This window comes from Mustelus asterias, chromosome 12 (genome assembly GCF_964213995.1).
Source record: "Mustelus asterias chromosome 12, sMusAst1.hap1.1, whole genome shotgun sequence".
NCBI classification, from domain to species: Eukaryota; Metazoa; Chordata; class Chondrichthyes; order Carcharhiniformes; family Triakidae; genus Mustelus; species Mustelus asterias.
Window position 1 is genome coordinate 21289384 of NC_135812.1, and position 21864 is coordinate 21311247.

The window sequence follows — 21864 nt, forward strand, 5'->3', positions numbered from 1 at the left end:
TAATACGTAGCATGGGTTCATGAAGGGCAGGTCATGTTTGACTAATTTGATGGAATTCTTTGAGAACATTACATGTGCAGTGGACAATGGGGAACCTGTGGATGTGGTGTATCTGGATTTCCAGAAGGCATTTGACAAGGTGCCGCACCAAAGACTGCTACATAAGATAAAGGTGCACGGTGTAACGGGTAATGTATTAGCATGGATAGAGGATTGGTTAACTAACAGAAAGCAAAGAGTGGGGGTAAATGGGTGTTTTTCTGGTTGGCGATCAGTGACGAGTGGTGTGCCTCAGGGATCAGTGTTGGGACCGCAATTGTTTACGATTTACATAGATGATTTGGAGTTGGGGACCAAGTGTAGTGTGTCAAAATTCGCAGGTGACACGAAGATGGGTGGAAGAGCAAAGTGTGCAGAGGACGCTGAAAGTCTGCAAAGGGATATAGATAATCTAAGTGAGTGGGCGAGGGTCTGGCAGATGAAGTACAATGTTGGTAAATGTGAGGTCATCCATTTTGGTAGGAATAACAACAAAATGGACTATTATTTAAATGGTAAAAAATTGCAGCATGCTGCTGTGCAGAGGGACCTGGGTGTCCTTGTGCAGGAATCTCAAGCAGTTGGTTTGTAGGTGCAGCAGGTAATTAAGAAGGCAAATGGAATTTTGTCCTTCATTGCTAGAGGGATGGAGTTTAAAAACAGCGAGATAATGTTGCAGCTGTATAAGGTGCTGGTGAGGCCACACCTGGAGTACTGTGTACAGTTTTGGTCTCCTTACTTGGGAAGGGATATACTGGCACTGGAGGGGGTGCAGAGGAGATTCACTAGGTTGATTCCGGAGTTGAGAGGGTTGGCTTATGAGGAGAGACTGAGTAGACTGGGGTTATACTCATTGGAATTCAGAAGAATGAGGGGAGTTCTTATGGAAACACTCAAGATTATGAAGGGAATAGATAGGATAGAAACGGGGAGGTTGTTTCCACTGGCGGGTGAAACTAGAACTAAGGGGCATGACCTCAAAATAAGGGGAAGCAGATTTAGGACTGAGTTGAGGAGGAACTTCTTCACACAAAGGGTTGTGAATCTGTGGAATTCCCTGCCCAGTGAAGCAGTTGAGGCTACCTCATTGAATGTTTTTAAGGCAAGGATAGATACATTTTTGAACAGTAAAGGAATTAAGGGTTATGGTGAGTGGGCGGGTAAGTCGAGCTGAGTCCACAAAAAGATCAGCCATGATCTTATTGAATGGCGGAGCAGGCTCAAGGGGCCAGATGGCCTGCTCCTGCTCCTGGTTCTTATGTATTGAGGGGTGTGGAGCGGAAACAAAATTATCTGGATATCACAGATCAGCCATGATCTCGGTAAATGGTAAAATAAGCAAGCCCGATGAGCGAAATGCCTACTCTCGTTTCTATGTTCCTGTAAATTGGTCCCTGTCTCTCCATGGCCTGAGCCGTACCCAGCTCTGTAACCTTCTCTGCCACTTGAATCCTTCAGGAACTCTGCATTCCTCCAAACTTTTGTGCAATTTTTTTGCACCACTGGTGGCTATGTCTCCATTTATTTTGCCTTTAATCTTGAGAATTCCCTCTTTAGACACCTCGGCCTCTCCTCCTTAACACCAAATTCTGACCAGGCTTTTGTTCACCCCGCCTGATATCTCCTTCCTTGACCTTGGTGTTAATTTAGTCTGATTGTGCTCCTTTGAAGTGCTTGATGAATTTTTCTATATTAAATATGCTGTTTAAATGCAAATTGCTTGCCGTGTGGAGAGTTGTTGGAGCAGATCCTTCTGTAACAGTACAGGTATAACTGCTGGAATTCACATCTGTGGATAACATTGAGTGAGCCAAACTTAAAACACCATGGCTGGGATTCTCCCCCAAAAAATTCTAATTCCTAATTCACGTGAAAACAGGAGTAACTCTCGCTGGTTTTTTTGAGCCTGATTTTCAGATTGAATCTCCCACACTCTGAGCGCTGCAGAGTGCCCTAGCGGAATTCCCTCTGAAAATCGGGGGGTGGGGGGGTTGGGGGCCTCTGTTCCCCCCCCCCCCCCCCCCCCCGGCAGCACAGCCGCTGCACATGCGTCAATCTGTTAGAGCGGAGATTAGCGCATGCGCAGTGGCCCCGCAGTGGAGGGAGGTGAACCTCGCTGAGAAAAAGAGGAAACTATTGCCATTTTTCTTCCTATCATCATGATTTTGTGTAGTAATTTTATAATTGCTGCCTACCTCGCCCATAATTGCCCTGCCACCATGAATTCTCTCCCAACTGGGATTCCAGGAGTCTGGAAGACATAAAAAAACAGAGTGGGCTTTTATTTTAGCAACTCTGTAATTCTCTTCTCTTGATCCAATGCAATTTTTCTTAAACTGCTCTTGTTAGCTATGGTTGGATTGCCTTTCCTGCTGGGTTTGTGCCTCAAAGGAATGTACATTTGTTGTAAACCATGTGTTATTTCTTTAAATGCTAGCCATCGCCTGTCAACTATCAGACCTTTCAATGTTGTTTCTCAAACTACCACAGCCAACTTGCCCCTTGTGCCTTCGTAGATTCCTTTGTTTAGATTTAAGACCCTAGTTTTGGATGGAACTACATCATTTTCAAAGTTAATGCAAAATTCTATTATATTATGGTCGTTCCTTCCTGGGACACCTTTACAATGAGATTAATTAACCCATTCTCATTGCCCAATTTTAGATCTAAAATAGCTCATTTTCTAGTTTGTTTCTCAACATACTGTTCTAGAAAACCATCTTGTGTATATTCCAGCAATTTTTTCTCCGCAGCATTCATGCTGATTAGCTTTACCCAGTCTTTATGTAATTTGAAGGCTTCCATGATGACTGTATTACCTTTGTTAAATGATCTTCTACTATTTGGCAGCTTCTAAACAACTCTTGCACGTTTGCTGCCCCTTGCTGTTTCCACCAAACAGATTCTACATCCTTATTTTCTAATCTAAATTCTCCATCGTTAATGTACTGATCTCATACTTTATTAACAGTGCTGCCTCCACCACCTTTTTCCTTTTTGTGTATTCTTCCTAATTGTTGAATATCCTTGAACATTCAGCTCCTAGCCTTGGTCACCCTGCAGCCACATCTCTGTGATGGCAATTAGATCGTATCAGTTTACTTCCATTTGGGCTGTCAATACATCTACCTTCTTGCGGATGCTGTGTGCGTTCAGATAGAGTGCTTTTAATTGTGTTTTTATTATTTTCGCAACCTCTAGCCTTATCTGCTAATGCATTCTTACTTTGCATGCTCTAGGTTGATTGGGGCCATGCTAAATTGCCTCTTAGTGTCAGGGGGATTAGTAGGGTAAATATATAGGGTTACGGGAAATGGGCCTGGGTGGGATTGTGGTCGATGCAGACTCGATGGGCCGAATGGCCACCTCCTGCACTGTAGGGATTCTATGATCACTTTCTGCCACACTCAGATTATAAAGCCCTCTGTACCACTCTAGCTACGTGACATGCCAGAACACTGGTCCCAGCACCGTTCAGGTAAAGACTGTCCCAATGGTACACCTAATTTCCCCGGTACTGGTTCCAGTGCCTATGAATCAAAACCCATTTCTCCCACATCAGACTTTGAGACACGCATTTTAACTCTCTAATCTTATTTACCTGACTCTAATTTGCCCATAGTTAAGGTAATATTTCATCTTTTTAATTTAGCCCTAGCTGCTCATATTCTGTAAGCAGAGCCTCTTTCCTAGCCCTACCAATGTCGTTGGTACCTATGTGGACTATGGCAGCTGGATCCCCCCCCCGTTGTACTGCAAGCTCCTTTCCAGTCCTGAGTAGATGTCCCAAACTCAGGCACCCGGCAGGCAACACAGCCTTCCAGACTTGCGCACCTGACTGCAAAGAACTGTGTCTTAACCCCTTGACTATATTGTCCCCTACTTCCATTACATTTATACTAGCTCTCTCTGCTTGAATGGCTTCCTGTACCACAGTATCATGGTCAGTTTGCGCATCCACCCCGCAGGCCCTGCATTTGTCCATACCAGTTATTGGACAATTGCAAGGGCTGAGGAACTCTGCTTCTACCTTCTCGGTCCCCATCCCTGCTTCCCTTGCAGTCACACACTTGACCTTGACCGTGGATCAAATCTTCGCCTCAAGGGTGTGACACCTCGGGAACAAAATATCCAGGTAACTTCCCCCTCTCTGATGTGTCGCGGTGCCTGTAGCTGAGTCTCCAGCTCAATGGCTGAGTCGAAGTTCCTCCACAGTGTTCACAGACGCCCAAATTCTGCAGCCACCACACATCATATGCCCTGCTATCTCCATTGCCTTTAATCATTCTGTTTTATTGATTAAAATGTAATTAATGTGGCTTAGTCCTGCCTGCACTTGTATTCTTATTATTTCAGTAAATGTTCCATTTGGCCTGATTGAAATACACTCGTTAAGATAAATAGGAAATGCTCACTGGCCAATCTAATAATCTTGACTACTATTAGTAAACTTTACTACTACTAATAAAGCCATACCTCGCATAGGATGAAAGGGTTGAGGCATCTTATTCAAGACTTTTGACTACAGCCTGGCCTGTAGGGGTAAATTAGTCTGAATGGTCAGTAATGATTTGAGGCTGCTCAACATCTGAGGCGGCAAATGGTATGTTGGCCTCTGTAGCGAGAGGATTTGAGTATGGGAATAGGAATGTTTTGCTTGACAAAATGTTTAAATTGCAGACTCATGTTGTCTTTGGCATTTCCCGAAGTTATCAACATTTGCTGTTCGCTCCTTTCACAGATTACGCGTCAGTCACCTAATTGCTATGTGGTTATAATGAACAACTCATTTGTAGAGGTGGACGTTCATCGGCTGAGTGATGGTGGTCTGCTGTTGTCCTACGATGGTAGCAGCTACACTTCATACATGAAAGAGGAAGTAGACAGGTGGGGAAACAGAGGTTTTTCTTTTTTTGCTCTCTCTCCAAACGTTTCTTCGGAGCGTATTTTAACCTCAGAATATTCCATGTCGCAGATATCGTGTCACGATTGGCAATAAGACTTGCGTATTCGAGAAAGAAAATGACCCCTCGCTGCTGCGCTCACCCTCAGCAGGGAAGCTCATCCAATACACGGTCGAAGATGGTGGCCACGTTTTTGCAGATCACTGCTTTGCTGAAATTGAGGTAAATAATCCTCGCCCTGATAGACAAATAATATGAAAGGAGCTGTCATCACAGTGGTTAGGGGCGGCACGGTAGCACAGTGGTTAGCACTGCTGCTTCACAGCTCCAGGGACCTGGGTTCGATTCCCGGCTTGGGTCACTGTCTGTGTGGAGTTTGCACATTCTCCTCGTGTCTGCGTGGGTTTCCTCCGGGTGCTCCGGTTTCCTCCCACAGTCCGAAGATGTGCGGGTTAGGTTGATTGGCCATGCTAAAATTGCTCCTTAGTGTCCTGAGATGCGTAGGTTAGAGGGATTAGTGGGTAAAATATGTAGGGATATGGGGGTAGGGCCTGGGTGGGATTGTGGTCGGTGCACACTCGATGGGCTGAATGGCCTCTTTCTGTACTGTAGGGATTCTATTCTATGATCACAGAGCCAGCACATTAGCACTGCTGCCTCACAGTGCCAGGGACAAGGGTTCGATTCCCAGCTTGGGTCAGAGCTGTGTGGAGTTTGCACCTTCTCCCCGTGTCTGCGTGGGTTTCCTCCCGGGTACTCCCGGTTTCCTCCCACATGATGTGTGGGTTGGGTGGATTGGCCATACTAGATTGTTCCTTAGTGTCAGGGGACTGGATAGGGTAAATGCATGGGGTTATGGGGATAATAGGGCCTGGGTGGGATTGTGGTCGGTGCAGACTCAATGGGCCAAATGGCCTCCTTCTGCACTTAAAGATTCTATGACTCTGAGCTCAAATCCGGAGTGGATAATCACATTTTGTGGTAGGTAGGAGCCAAGAGATGCTCAGTTAAGGCAGCCGAGCCTTTTGCGGCTTTCTGTCACAACCCATGTAGACCATGGAACTTATCTGGCAGAGGACGAGGCTAGCCCATTGCACTTGGGGTGTGCTGACACCTGCAGTCATGGTTTGCCTAAACTAAGGTAGAGTACAGGATCAGGGCAGCCAATGAGGTTAAACCGAAGCTTTACTTGATGCAATTTTCAAAGCCTTCTCAGCCTTTTGGCTAAATCAAGCGTTAGATCAAGCCCGGGAGGGGGTGCAATGCCTCATCCTGTCAGCTTGGACCTTGTTTGATGGAGCCCAAGATGGGGATCCAATGTCTTGTCTTGTCAGCTTGGAACCCGAGGACTACCAAGAGAATCAAGGCTGATGTCTGATTAGTTTATTTTCTTGTTCAGGTGATGAAGATGGTGATGACGTTGGTTGCTCAGGCGTCCGGCTGCATTCATTACGTGAAGAGAACAGGCGCTGTCCTTGAACCAGGTTGTGTGATTGCCAAACTGCAACTGGATGATCCAAGCAGAGTGCAGCAGGTAGGAGGCAGCACAACTTCCTTTTATTAGATTTTCCCAATGTCTTGTCATTAACGCAACAATGATTGAAGCCTGCACATTGCACTGCCAGCTTACACTCTCAATAATGTGGTAATCAAAAAAGATGTTCCATGAAGAAAGACGTATATGTGAAACATTTATTGTGTGTTAAAGTGAAACAATTAAAGATGAAGTACTATTTTGAGGGTTTCTCATTAAAACATTCTTGTAACTCTATAAATCCTGCCAACGCAAGTTGGGTGGACTGTGCATGAGTGGAATAGTGATGCCATTCCGCTGTGCCTAAGCCTGCCTGTGTACCTCTGCGCATGCACGAAAAGTTTTTATATCTATGTGGAAACACTGCCTGCAGTGATTATGGTTAGAAGTTTGGTTTTAGCCTGAAGAGCAATAAAGCTCATCTATTACTTACTTAATTAGGGACAGGTATCTTTCCAATTCCAATGTTGAGCGGTGCGGGCTCTGACCCACCTGAGGGGCGAAGGCTCTGGTCCAGGTCACTGCGGCGGTGGCTTGGGCAGACAATTTTTCGACATGGTGACATTTCTTTTTCAATTAAGCCGGGAGGAGCTGCTGATATGAGGCATATCAGCACAATTAAGAAAAGCAAATTATCGAGTAAACTATCCTTAAATACTCCATACCCTCCCACTGTATAATCAAAGCCCAAGGGTGGTGGTGATCAGGATAATTTTCCAAGGTGGCAAATGTAAACAGAAGCATTAGGAGTATTCAAGCCCCAGTTGAATTCAAGGAGAGATTATCCCTAATGAGCGGAAAGGCACTTCTTAATGATAATTCAAAGTGAGGAAACTTGAGTTCGGCTCTTTTTCCATTAGACACAAATTCAAATCTAATTTGGTGTAATGTGTGAAGATGTGTGGATTACTAACACATTGAATGTTTAATAGAAATTACAAGAAGATTATTTGTCTTAAGACAGTTTTAAGTGTACATAAGGTTGTCAAGAGAGTTGATTCATCCCTTGTGAGCAATGTAGAGAACATTGAGGCTGAGGGTGTGGGTAAACCTGTTGGACTTTAACCTGGTGTTGTGAGACTTCTCACTGTGTGGGTATATGCATGGCAGATGCAATATAATGTGGATAACTGTGAGGTCATGCACTTTGGTAGCAATAATAGGAAGACAGATTGTTACTTGAATGGGTGTAAATTCAAAGAGATGGATACTCCGATACTCTTGATGTTCTCGCGCATTAGTCGCTGAAACTGAGTGCACAGGTACAGCAGGGAGTAAAGGCGGCAAATGGTATGTTGGCCTCTGTAGCGAGAGGATTTGAGTATGGGGATAGGAATGTTTTGCTGCAATTGTGCAGGGCATTGGTGAGGCCACACCTGGAGTATTGTGCGAAGTTTTCGTGTTCTTATCTGAGGAAGGATGTCCTTGCTATCGAGGGAGTACAGCGAAGGTTTACCAGGCTGATTCCTGGGATGGCAGGTCTGTCACATGAGGAGAGACTAAGCCGGTTAGGATTATATTCACTGGAGTTTAGAAGAGTGAGAGGGGATCTGATAGAAACTTATAAAATTCTAACAGGGTTAGGCAGGATAGATTCAGAAAGAATGTTCCCAGTGGTGGGCTAGCCCAGAACTAGGGGTCATAGTTTGAGGATAAGGGGTAAACCTTTTAGAACTTGAGGTGGGGAGAAATTTCTTCAGAGTGGTGAATGTTGGGCGCTTGTTGATCGCTCAGTGCTGTTCATGTCGGGCAGAGGGAAAGGCGGCAAGAGGCTGGGCAAAGGCAGAGCCAAGCGATGACACCCAGGGCATCACCAAGCCGACCATCCTGGCTCGCCGCAGCGGCGTCGAGCGCATCTCTGGCCTGATCCACGAGGAGGCCCGTGGGGTGCTGAGAGTATTCCTGGAGAATGTCATCAGGAGCTCAGTGACCTACACAGAGTGCGCCAAGCACAAAACGGTGACCGCCATGGATGTGGTGTACGCCCTGAAACGTCAGGGGCGGATCCTGTATGGCTTCGGTGGTTAAGAAAGATTTGAGTGTGGTGAATGTGTGGAATCCACTACCACAGAAAGTAGTTGAGGCCAAAGCGTTGTGTGATTTCGAGAAGAAATTAGATATCGCACTTGGAGCTAAAGGGATCATTGGTTGGGGGGGGGGGGGGGGGGGGGGGGTGGTGGTGGCTGTAGAAGAGTGGATCAGGATATTGAATTTGAGGATCAGCCATGATCATAATGAAGGCAGAGCAGGCTCGAAGGGTCAAATGGCCTACTCCTGCTTCTAGTTTCTATATTTCTATTCACACTTCTTGATTTGATGAAATGGCTTCTGTTGGAGTGTGATGCTGAAGCTGGTGTGTAAACACAGATTGAGGTCAGTGATGTCTGAGTGGATGAGAGGGAAAAGGCCCTTGGTGAGGTGGGGTTGGGGGAAGGGGGCTGTTGCACACTCGCTACTATTTCAAGGCTGTAATGTGGGAGGAAACCGGCGCACTCGGAGGAAACCCACGCAGACACACTGTGTGAATGTGCAAACTTACATGCAGGCAGTCACCCGAGGCCGGAATTGAACCCGGGCCCCTGGGGCTGTGAGGCCGCAGTGCTGGCCGCAGTGCTAACCACTGTGCCACCACCATGCTGCCCTGTAAGTAGGTCTAAATACCTGAAGATCAGCAAGAAAACCTCTAACACACAATCTATGCGAAATAGTTGAAGTGTTCCGCAGCTTTATGGTGCCACCATGTGGTAGGATGCAGGCGTGCACCTGAAGTTTCTCATTCCACATGATGTCATCCCGAGGGTAGCTGTGGCAGGAAAAGTCATCTCCGGTCACTTCTAGAGCTACAGAGAGGCTTTGACTCGGGGATAAATTTCTTGCCTGCTCTCTCTCTCTCTCGCGTGTTAAGCAAACAGACAAAAAGAAGATTTAAGGGGGGAGGGTGGCAACCAGGGCAGGGTCTGACGTGACCTGAGATGGTCGTTAACAGTAAAATAGCACGATGACATTCACTGTTGCTGACATATGGAAAATGATCACTTGAGTGAGACCACTTGAAGTAAGGCCCAAGAAAGAGCATCCAGAAGGAGTCAGTGTCCCCAGAAAAGGAAGGAGGGCAAAGATTTGGCGAGTTTATCAAGTCGCTTTTAGTATTCAATGGAGATTGGGATTGAATTGTATAACAATGTTGTAGAACGCTTCACATTAGAAAGATTGTGAAGTTAACTATGATCAGTTCGTTATGATACAGTTATGTACTGGGTATTCAGTTGCTTCAGATGAACTCATTTTGAGTTCCTTGTGTTTGTGATGCAGGAAATCTGATGGAGTGCTGGGGTTTGCAGCCTTGCAATCTCTGTCATTTATGTTTATTCCTCAAATACCTAAGTTTTGTGTTTATGCTTAATTCCAGGCTGAATTATTCACGGGGCCACTGGCCAGGATCCAGAGCTCAGCCCTGCAAGGAGAAAAGCCCCATCGCATCTTCCATTACGTTATTGATAACCTGGGGAACATCATGAATGGGTTCTGCCTGCCCGAGCCCTACTTTGACCTTAAGGTACTACAGTGGAATGATGTGCAGGGTGGCCAGGTTCCTGTTTGTCTGACTCATGGAGGATCAGTGAAGTTAAACTGAACAGCTGGAGAAGGAGACGTGGGTTTGAACCAGTGAAAGAGGGGATTGGAGGCGGATTTCTGAATGAATGAAACCAAGATGGGTCAAATACTTGATTAATTTTTAATTATTTTTTAAAAGGTGAAAATGTAGTTTCATGCATTACCATTTACTACAATCTTGAGCTGCATTTTATTGCAACAGAGCTTTACAGAGGATGGAAATAAGTGATTCGCGCAAGAGCGTCTTAACATTGAGGGTGTATGCTTGGACAAGTATTTGAGCCAAGCGTTATGTATGCTACAAGATATCTGCAGCCCCAGCAGAACCATAGAGAAGGTGTGGTGCAGAAAGAAGCCGTTCAGCCCATACTGTCTGTGTCAGCCAAAAAGAAACCAGCCACTCATTTTAATCCCATTTTCCAGTATTTGGTCCGTGGCCTTGCAGATTACAGCGCGTCAAATGCAGATTCAGGTGAGTTGGGCATTTCAGCCTCAACCACCAGCTTAAGCACTGTATTCCAGGTGTCCACCACCCTCTGGGTGAAAGTGATTTTCCTCATGATCCCTCTAATCCTTCTACCAATCACCTCACATCTGTGCCCCCTGCTAATTAACCCTTCAGCTAGGGGAAACGGTTCTTTCCTGTCTACCCCATCTACAGGCCCCTCATAATCTTGTACATTTCAATTAGGTCATCCCTTAGCTGCTTTTGTTCCAAGGGAAACAACTCGAGACTATCCAATTTCTCCTGGCTGCAATTTTAAAGCTCTGGTAACATCCTTGTAAATGTCCTCTCTACTTTCTCCATGGCAATTATGTCCTTCCTGCAATGTGGTGACCAGAACTGTGTACACAGCTCCTTCCGTGGCCTAACCAGCGTTTTATACAATTCCATCATTACATCCCCACTTTTGTATTCAATACCTCACCCAATAAAGGAAAGCATTCCAAATATTTTCTTGACCACCTCACCTACGTCTCCTGAAACCTTCAAGGACCTGTGGACATGCACTCCAAGGTCACTCACGTTCTCAGCCCCGTCAATATCTTCCCATTTATTGAGCATTCCCTTGTCTGTTCGCCCTTTCCAAATGCATTACCTCGCACTTTTCCGGGTTGAATTCATTTGTCACTTCTCTGTCCACTCAACCAAACGATTGATCTAATTCTGGACCCAACAGCTGTCCTCTTCACCATCAACTACGCGGCCAATTTTTCTGTCATCTGCAAATTTCCCAATGATGTCACCCACATTTAAGTCCAAATCATTAATATGTATAATAAACAGCAATGGACCCTTTGGAACACCACTGGAAATGGCTTTTCATTCATGAAAGCATCCATCGACCCTATGTTTCCTGACACCTGAGCCAATTTTGGATCCAACCTGCCACCGTCCTCTGTATCCCATGAGATCTTTCTTTTCTGACCAATCTGCCCTGTGGGACCTTGTCATATTCTTCACTGAAATCCATGTAGACAATATCCACTGTCCTACCCTCATCAATCCTCCTTGCTTCCTCAAAAAATTCTATTAAGTTAGTAAGACTCTATCTTCCTCTTCCAAAACCGTTCTAACATGTTATTCTTAATTCAGCATCACGGCCACACCTGATCCAGCCTTTGGCCAGCTTCCACAGGTGGCATTCTTCGGCCTCCCAGCTGCGCATTTCGTGGCAGTGGGAGGTGGCGTGCCATTCGCTGGCGGTGGGATTCTCTGATCCCGTCACTGTCAATGGGATCCCGCCACTGTCAATGGAATTTCCCATTGAAGGCACCCCACACCCGCTGGGAAACCCGTGGGCAGGGTTGTGTTGCCAGCGGCACCAGAGAATCCCACTGGCATGAACGGCCAGGGAACTGCCCCTCCCCCCACCCACGTATACTAGTTTTCCCAGAAAGGATCTGTCAGGAGCCATAATGCCTTGTGATTTCCACCTCCCTGCTTTTAGGCTAGATGTGCTGAGGCCAGTTATTGTTTGTACTGTTGCTCAACTGAGATCAGCATCAGAATTGAATCTGGGAACTGCTGGTTTGTTTGAGGGAACATCACATCTTGTGAAACATTTACCCACAATTGGAATACTGTGCACAGTTCTGGTCACCCTATTATAGAAAGAACATTATTAAACTAGAAAGGGTGCAGAAAAAATTTACTAGGATGCTATCAGGACTTGATGGTTTGAGGAGAGGCTGGATGGATTGGGACTTTTTTCCCTAGAGTGTAGGAGGTTTAGGGCTAATCTTATAGAGGCCTATAAAATAATGAGGGGCATAGATCAGCTAGATAGTCAACACCCTTTCCCAAAACTAAAGGACTCTAAAACTAGAGGGCGTAGGTTTAAGGTGAAAGGGGAGAGATACAAAAGTGTCCAGAGGGGCAATTTTTTCACACATAGGGTGGTGAGTGTCTGGAACAAGCTGCCAGATGTAGTAGTAGAGGCGGGTACGATTTTGTCTTTTAAAAGGCATTTAGAGAGCTACATGGGTAAGATGGGTATAGAGGGATATGCGGGCAATTGGGACTAGCTTAGTGGTTTAAAAAGAAAGTTGGGCCGAAGGGCCTGTTTCCATGCTGTAAACATCTGACTCTATGACTTGTACAAAGTCTCATGAAGGAAAGTGCAGCAAGGTCCAACTTTTGACTTCTATTGTGTTCTTCCATTCAAGGTGAAGGACTGGGTGGAAAGATTAATGCAGACGCTGCGGGACCCTTCTCTCCCACTCCTGGAGCTGCAGGATATCATGACCAGTGTTTCTGGAAGAATCCCTCAGGCGGTGGAGAAGGCTATCAAAAAGGAGATGGCACAGTACGCGAGCAACATCACCTCGGTGCTCTGCCAATTCCCCAGCCAGCAGGTAATTGAAGACAAAAATGTGGCCTGGCCTTAAATTAAGTCTAGAAATTTCTAGTTTTAGCTAGCTGATGTTATTGAATAAAAATAGAACATTTCAATGTGAGTTAAAATCGATTTATTTGAAAAGAAAGCGTGGAAGTGGCATGGAATCGATGGGGCGAATGGCCTCTTTCTGTTCTGTAATGACTCTCTTTGACTCCATAACTTCAGAAAGTTACAAAAAGCACAGATCAATTTAGTGAGCGGGGGAATTTGAGGTTATCCGTTTTTAGATTCAAGAAGGATCGATCAGAGCATTTGATTCTATGTCCAGGGAAGCACATCACTCAGTGAATAGACAGGTGCCAAAAAAGAATTAGAAAGGTGAATGGAATGTTGGCCTTTGTCCCAAGGGTCTTGGAATACGTAGAGGAGATAGTTTTCCGAGCTTTGATCATAACCCTTGTGTTCAATTCTAGGCACCACATCCCAGGAAGGTCTTAGAGGGGGTACAGCTCAGATTTAATAAAATGATCCTAGGTTTAGGATTAAGTGATGAGGTCAGGTACATAAGAGCTGTTTTGTATTTCCTTGAGTTTTAGATAGCTGAGGAATTTAAAATGATACAAGGATTTGATTGTTTATCCTGTATCTGCACTATTTGCACCAGCCGGGGTAATCCAGAAGAGGACACAATCTTAAATTAAGGACTAAAACTGTTCAAGAGTGAAATCGGGAAGCACTGAGTTGCAAAAATTGGGATTTTGTTTTTGCCCCAAAGTGCTAGGGGTTACTTGGGAACAAATGAAATAGGAGTTAAAATAGACTATTTGGCCCTTCAAGCTGGCTCCACTATTCAGTAAGATCATGGCTGACCTGTTTGTGTTGTGTTCTGAATTCCACATCCACTCACCGTGCGCCCCCCCCCCCAATCCTGTGTATCTAATTAAATGGTAGGACTGAACAGCCTAATCCTAGCCCCAGGTAAATACAAATGGCAGTTAATTGCATGTTGTGAGAGGAGTAGTAAATGCTCCTGTTTGTATTGGGCGGCAGAAGAAAAATGTGCGGTTTAGATTGATTGGCCATGCTAAATTGACCCTAGTGTCAGGGGATTAGCAGGGTAAGTATGTGGGGTTATGGGAATAGGGCCTGGGTGGGACTGTGGTTGGTGCAGACTCGATGGGCTGAATGGCCTCCTTCTGCACTGTAGGGATTCTATGATTCTATTCTTTTATTCTTTGTGGAATGTGGGGACCAGCATTTGTTGCCCACCCATAATCGCCCTCGAACTAAGTGAGTCGCTAGGCCATTTCAGACGATAGTTAAGAGTCAACAAAATTGCTTGTGTCCTGAATCACCTGTCGGCTGGACCAGTTAAGGATGGCAGAATCCTCCTCTGAAGGACAGTACTGAACCAGATGGGTTTTTATAATTGATGGTAATTGCCATGGTCACCATTACAGAGACCATTCAGTATTTATTGATAGCATTTAAATTCTATCAGCTGCCATGCTGGGATTTGAAGCTGTGTCCATCGAATCCCGACAGTGCAAAAGGAGGCCATTCAGCCCATCGAGCCTGCACCGACCGCATTCCCACCCAGGCCCCATTCCTGCAACCCCACACATTTACCCTGCTCCCCCCCCCCTCCGACTCCATCTGACGAAGGAGCAGCGCTCCAAAAGCTAATGGCATTTGCTACCAAATAAACCTGTTGGACTTTAACCTGGTGTTGTTAAAACTCTTACTGTGTTTACCCCCTGACACCCGAGGGTCAATTTAGCAGAGCATTAATTAACTGGTGCCTCTGGCTTGCTAGCCAAGTGACATTATCACTATGCATTATCCTCTTTCCCCCTACCTCCTTTTTAAAGGCTTAGTGACTAGTGATGATACCATGAACTTGGATGCTGTAAGGTCCTAGAACCTTGCCTTTTCAAGAGCCTTAATTGTAAGCAGTGGACTAGTCGAGGGCCCTTTTTTTGGGAATGTTGGAGCAGCTTTGAAAGTAAACTGGCGAAATGACAGCTTGATTGACTACCTTGTGATAGTGACTTTATTTCTGTAACTGTCAAAAGCCAACACGGCACATCAGTTTGCAGAGCAATGCTTCACTGCAGAGTGATGGGTTAGGTTTCACAGCCACAATTCATCATGTAGAGCTGCTGAATGGTTGCTTCACTGCTTTGGGGATGGAGAACCCCATCTCCAAAAGCCTCGCTTTCTCTTGCTGTACATAAAGTTTAAACTTTATTTATTAGTGTCACAAGTAGGCTTACGTTAACGTTGCAATGAAGTTACTGCGAAAATCCCCTAGTCGCCACACTCCGGCGCCTGTTCGGGTAACACTGAGGGGAGAATTTAGCATGGCCGATGCACCTGCCCAGCACGTCTTTCGGACTGTGGGAGGAAACCGGAGCACTCGGAGGAAACCCACGCAGACACTGGGAGAACGTGCAGACTCTGCATAGACAGTGACCCAGGCTGAGAATTGAACCTGGGTCCCTGGCGCTGTGAGGCAGCAGTGCTAATCACTGTACCACCGTCAGGTGGGCGACGGAACTAAATTCCGGCTCTAGCCTGCAGTCAAATGAGTGTGGGCCCAGAAAGGAATGGTGCCCTCTGCAATATTCTGTACGTCACCAAGAAGCTGTGTCTGTATGAAGTGTTAGAGAACGTTAATGCATTGTGCCACAAGATTTTAAAGTTTCACAGACTCAGTGCCAAGATTCTCTATTTACTAGTTGAACCATTTGGTCATTGGAAGATAGTAAGCAGCTAATGAGCTCAAGAATGGTGCAGATAGCTACCTGATAAAAGATCACTTTCCCATGCCTTCAGTTGGAGATAATCTAAATGATCCCTCAAATCACAATGTTACGTACGTATTTCATGATAACATTATTGGATGTGCTCTTAAGATCTCTTGTCGATTGCATATCAAGTTGGTTTCTCTTGCTTCCTCGTTTTCAGACTGCCAATATATTGGATAGCCATGCTGCAACATTAAACAGGAAGTCTGAGCGGGAGGTTTTCTTCATGAATACGCAGAGTATAGTTCAGTTGGTGCAAAGGTTAGTATACAGTGGGGCAGAGGTGGGAGGATTAATACTGAGCATTCATCATCATTGGGTTCTGGAGTCTCTCCCAGCTTTTTGATGGGCCCACTGTGATGGGACTGGTCACATGCTGTGCAGGAAGAGGCAGTTTTGTGACTCTCCATTGCATTCCACGGTCCGGAGGCAGTGCCAGATTATTAATCTCATTGCTCAGGAGGGGGAGATTGGCCACTGTTCTCACGGCTGACTTCCTCTGGAAATGACTATGAAAGTAGATCACCTTTTATATTGGGTCTTGTAGCTCTCCGTGGGTAAGTCGCCTGCTAACACTCCTCTCCGAAGCTCTCTGTGAATAACTCTAGGAAGTGTCAAAGAGCAGCACAGCCTCTCTGCCAGACCTACTGCGTATTCCCAGCACTTTGTTTTAATTTCAGATTTCCAACATTTGAAATATTTTGCTTTTTATTATAGTGATATCATTTTCCTGGCCATGTAACTTTGAGGTCCAGATAGTATTAGGGGAGGCAGTGGTATTGTCACTGAACTGGTAATGCAGAGACCTAGGGTACTGTCCTGGGGACCCAGATTCAAATCCCACCATGGTGAAATTTGAATTAATAAAATAAATCTGGAATTACAATGGTGCCCATGAAACTATTGTCTTAAAAACCCATTTGGTTCACGAATAGGAAAGGAAATCTGCCATCCTTACCTCGTCGGCCCTACACGTGACTCCAGACCCACTGCAATGTGGTTGACTCTCAACTGCCCTCTGAAATGCTCTTGCAAGCCACTCAGTTCAAGGGCAATTAGGGATGGGCAACAGATGCTGGCCTTGCTAGCATAGAACCCTACCGTGCAGAAAGAGGCCATTTGGCCCATCGAGTCTGCACCGACCACAATCCCACCCAGGCCCTAACCCCATATCCCTACATATTTTACCCACTAATCCCTCTAACCTACGCATCTTGGGACACTAAGGGACAATTTTAGCATGGCCAATCAATCTAACCCGCACATCTTTGGACTGGGAGGAAACCGGAGCACCCGATGGAAACCCACGCAGACACGAGGAGAATGTGCAAACTCCATGTTGAACCATGTTGGTCAGTGGAAGATAGTAAGCGGCTAACGAGCTCAAGAATGGTGCAGATAGGTACCTGATAAAAGATCACTTTCCCATGCCTTCAGTTGGAGATAATCTAAATGATCCCTCAAATCATAATGTTACGTACGTATTTCATGATAATATTATTGGATGTGTTCTTAAAATCTCTTGTCGATTGCATATCAAGTTGCATATCAACCAAATGTGCAAACTCTAGCAATGCTACATCCCATGAAAGAATAAGGACAAACAATAATTCATTGGATGCGAGAGTCTGGTAACCAAGTTGGGTTCTCCCCATTTTTTTTCGCTGACTTTTATTTTCAGACACTTGATTTCAAATAATTGAGATTTGTGGAGAAGGGATAAATTTGAACTATTCCCAACGCACCCCTTGCTAATCTGCAGCAACTGGGACAGGTGGCACCAATGGCCACCAGTGGAACCTGTGGCACCATTAACCACAGCTGGTTGATATTCTGAGCAGTCGTTAGGAGTCATAAAATAATTGGAATGTCCAGTCAGAACTTCTGTCCAGGTTCAAGGCTGCACAGAATCGTGCTCATGCTTTTTTGTTTGTGATATTTCTTATCCAGTGAAATTGTGATGGGTTCACAGTTTGCCTTGGTTCATGTATATGCATTGCAAATATCACCTTGCAGTGTCTTTGCTTGTATGTGTTTGGTGACTTTCAAATGTGTCTAATAATACAATAATTTGCATCTTTTTTGAAGGCATTTGAATATTAAATGAATGAAAAATGCTTAACCTTTGATTCTAATACAGAATTTCTGTATTTAGTATTTATGTATGCATGCTTTTTTTAAAAAAAAATGAATTCAGCCCTACATGTTAATGATTTGATTATTGCAGGAATGTTACTGAACCAAAACTGTTGTCAAAGCATTTTTTGAAAATAGCTTGTAATCATTTGCTGCCATTGAGATGACCGTCAAATGTAATTGTAGAATGGGCGCAAGAATTATCAAGATTTGAAATTTGATATGGTTTTCTTCAGACTAGCCAAGAAACTTACCATGTTACCCTGTTGACTTCAATTGAAAAATGTGCTCTGTGCCAGAAATATTGCTTGTCAGGTTTACAACTCGGACTAATTATCATCTGCCATTTAAATAATGTTTTTTGATGCCCGTTCCTCCTATTTTGGACTCTGACATCTGGTCAGTTCAGCACGAAATGTTCAGCTCTTCACCCTTTGCTGCTCTCTTGGTATTGCTCCATGGCATGTAGAGTAGCCCGGAAACTGAGCATCAGACACAAGGTCAGAGGTTTTAGATGCAAAATAGAACCGTAGAATCCCTACAGTGCAGAAGGAGGCCATTTGGCCCATTGAGTCTGCACCGACTCTCTGAAATAGCATGTTACCCAGGCCCTTGTGCCTGTGGTTTCTTGGGCTTGATTTGGACATGGCCCTTGGTTGCCCTAACCAGAGTCACCCTAAATGTTCTGAGGTTGACTCGGATATTGAAATATTCTCAACCAAACAGGTTCAGGTAGTGTTAAGTTCTAAGGAAGGTCCAGCTCTTCTCTTGGCATCACTTGATGTGGAGTTTGTTGGTTCCGTCTCTGGCAGATCAGTTCTTGTTGCCAAAAGTCGATCTACGTCGTCTTCATATTACATTGTCTCGTGTTTGTACAGTGTAGGAGTTGTCGGTCCTGTCTGTAATATGATGGCAGGTATGAACTTGTAGTTCCTTCAGCTTTTCATCTTGAGGCGATATCGTATCTTAAGATGTGAAGATCACAAATACTTTGAGCTTATCTTTGGCCAACTTTCTTTCAGCTTGGAAATATAATTCCACTTTGGAGTAAGTGACTAGATCAGACCAGCTGATCCAGTGAACTGGTTTAAGCTCTTGTCCATCACAGGGTAGAAACTCTGCTGGCTGGTTGCCATGCATAGGCCAGATTGTCTGAGTGTGCATGTGTCCAGTTCACTGGTGGATCATCCTATTATGGTGCCAGTTATGACTATTTCCAAAGTCTGTGAAGGTATGACTGTCGGAAAAAGCAACAAAAGCAAAATCATTTTATAAAAATTAAAAAACGCAACTTGTAAAATTCAATCAAAAGCAAAATACTGCGGGAGCTGGAAATCTGAAATAAAAACTGAAAATGCTGGACAGAAGTTTTGGTAAACACCATGGCAAAGTATCATGGCACCATTATCACTCCCCTTTGTCTTATGTCCATGACACCTTTGTCAATCTTTCCTTTGTCCAACCTACCCCATTCTTCCATTCTGCCCCACCTCCACCCACCTCTCCTACAATATAATTAGTTATATTTCTACTTTCTTCGAGTTCTGCAGTTGGGTCATTTGAACTTGAAGCGTTAACTTTGTTTCTCTCCACAGATGTTGCCAGAGCTACTGAGCTTATCCTAAACTTTGTTTCATTGCAAAATTCAACCGTGCAAGAGACCTTCCCCAAAATATAGCACGTGTTGCCTTTAAAGGGGCAATCACCACATGGGGCAACACCCAGAGTAAGGGCCACATAGCCTGTGTTGCCCTTAAAGGGACAATCACCACAGCATCCTTTCGTGCACACTCTGATGTTGAGGTGAACTGAACATTTGGATTCCTTTTTTCAGGTATCGCAGTGGAATCCGGGGTCACATGAAGGCCGTAGTCATGGATCTTCTCCGACAGTATCTGAAGGTGGAGATAGAATTCCAGCAAGGTTTGTCCTGTCTTGTCTAATTAACATGCAGCACTCAAATGCAGATACAGTATGCCTTTTTAAAATATATTATTGAAGATTTTTCATTCTTTTTACAAATAACACAATAAGCTCTCAAAGGTTGGTGCAGTAGAGCAAGATCATTTTCAAGCAATTAATTGTAGGAAGAGACAGAAAAAGAGTACCCAATACAGCTGGTTTGGATTATTCATTGTATCCAGTACCTCCCATCGTACAAGTAATGAAAGAATGTCAAAGGATGGGGCTGTGGTATCAGGATAACCGGATGTAGTTACAATTGGCTCAGCAGTACACAGCCAAGCTCACAGGATAATGGCAACAGATGTACAAGACTTGTGGAAAACAAAATTTTAAAGTAGCTCCTGCCAACCATAAAAAAAATACAGGATATTAGGACAGGTAAAATGGCAGTTAAATTGCCAAGGATTTTCACGCCATGCTTGGGTGTGCACCAAAGGATGCTTCCCCCATCCCCAGACACCTTGGAGGCACCAACTATTCATGTGACCCCGGAATGTAGAATTGAGATTTAATCTCAATTCTACATTCCTGCCTTGCCCCGATAATCTTTCGCCTCCCCCTTGCTTATCAAGAACCTATTTACCTCTGCCTTGAAAACATTAAAAGAATGCTTCTCCTTAACTAGCTGCGGTTTGTTTTGATTTGCTTGCCAAGTTGTTGAATGTCTGGGCTAAGGAATCAAGTTAGTTTCTTATCCCTTACCTATTTCGAGATCAAGTAGAGATAGATGTGGACTGAAGCTTCTTTTGTGTTTAATTAACAATGCCACAAGTCCCCGATTTGGAGGAAAATTCCATTTCCCAAATCACCCATCTTTATAGTCTCTCCAAGTGAGCTTTCCCATCTAGTTCCAGCTTTTTGTGTGAAACCTTTTGTTGAAATTTCCCAAGCATATTTCACACACATCCTTCAGAGCCGATAGGATAAGATAAGCTTTTTATGGGACGTGGGTGCCGCTTGCTAGACCAACGTTTATTGCCCATCTCTAGTTGTCCTTGAGAAGGTGGTGAGTTGCCTTCTTGAACAGCTTCTGACCCTGTGGTGTAGTTACATCCACAGTGCCGTCAGGGAGGGAATTCCAGGATTTTGACCCATCGGCAGTGAATGAACGACAAAGTATTTCCAAGTCAGGATGGTGTAATTTGGAAGGGGCTCCCCTAGGTGGTGGTGTTCCCAGGTATCTGCTACTCTTGTACTTCTCGATAGTAGTCATGGGTTTGGAAGGTGCTGCCTAAGGAATCTTGGTGTGCTCCTGCAGTCAGTGGCAGATTAACAATTTGGCTGAGTAGGCTTAAGCCTAGGGGCCCGGAAGGGAGAGGGGCGCGAGAGCAAAAAAAAATTGGTTTAACCCTTTTAAGGGTGAATAAATTTTCATAACTGTTCAGGTGAGCGTTCATTTTCGGCACTGAAGAGGATCAAAATCTATTTGTGCTCAACATTAGTCATCTGGCACTCATGCACATTGATTCGATCTGTTGATTTACATGCTGTTATCGACACTTTTGTAAACCAAAAAAGACTGAAGTTTTTTAAAGTACAAATGTAAAGAAAATGAAAAATAAATGAATAAAAGGGCTGTAATTGATTCATATAACTTTATGATATTATACATGTAGTACATTATATATAGTACAACGATATAAGTTATCTAACGTCACTTAACATTTTATTCAACGAGGGGTGGGGCAGGGGGCAAGGTTAGGGGGCCTTACTAAAGCTCAGCCTAGGGGTCTGGGTGGTAGTTAATCCGCTACTGCCTGCAGTGCATCTTGTAGGTGGTACACATAGGTGCCACTGTTCGTCAGTGGTGGAGGAATTGAATGTGGAAGGGAAAGCAATCAAGTTGGTTGCTTTGTCCTGGATGGTGTCAAACTTCTTGAGTGTTGGAGCTGCACTCTTCCAGGCAAGTGACGAGTATTCCATTACACTCCTGACTTGTACCTTGTAGATTGTGGACAGGCTTTGGGGATTCAGGAGCTGAATTACGCGCTGCAGAATTCCAAGCCTTTGACCTGCTC

At 44.7% G+C, this 21864-nt stretch overlaps 1 protein-coding gene across 1 annotated transcript in view; it reads left to right on the forward strand.

Moving 5' to 3' along the window:
- acaca (acetyl-CoA carboxylase alpha) overlaps positions 1 to 21864 on the forward strand; it is a 267266-nt gene that overhangs the window by 44824 nt on the left and 200578 nt on the right. The window contains exons 17-23 of the mRNA XM_078224912.1: positions 4781 to 4926; positions 5015 to 5165; positions 6343 to 6477; positions 9887 to 10033; positions 12763 to 12951; positions 15906 to 16006; positions 19716 to 19804. Of these exons, the coding sequence (XP_078081038.1) occupies positions 4781 to 4926; positions 5015 to 5165; positions 6343 to 6477; positions 9887 to 10033; positions 12763 to 12951; positions 15906 to 16006; positions 19716 to 19804 (958 nt within the window). The remainder of the gene's footprint in view (positions 1 to 4780; positions 4927 to 5014; positions 5166 to 6342; positions 6478 to 9886; positions 10034 to 12762; positions 12952 to 15905; positions 16007 to 19715; positions 19805 to 21864) is intronic.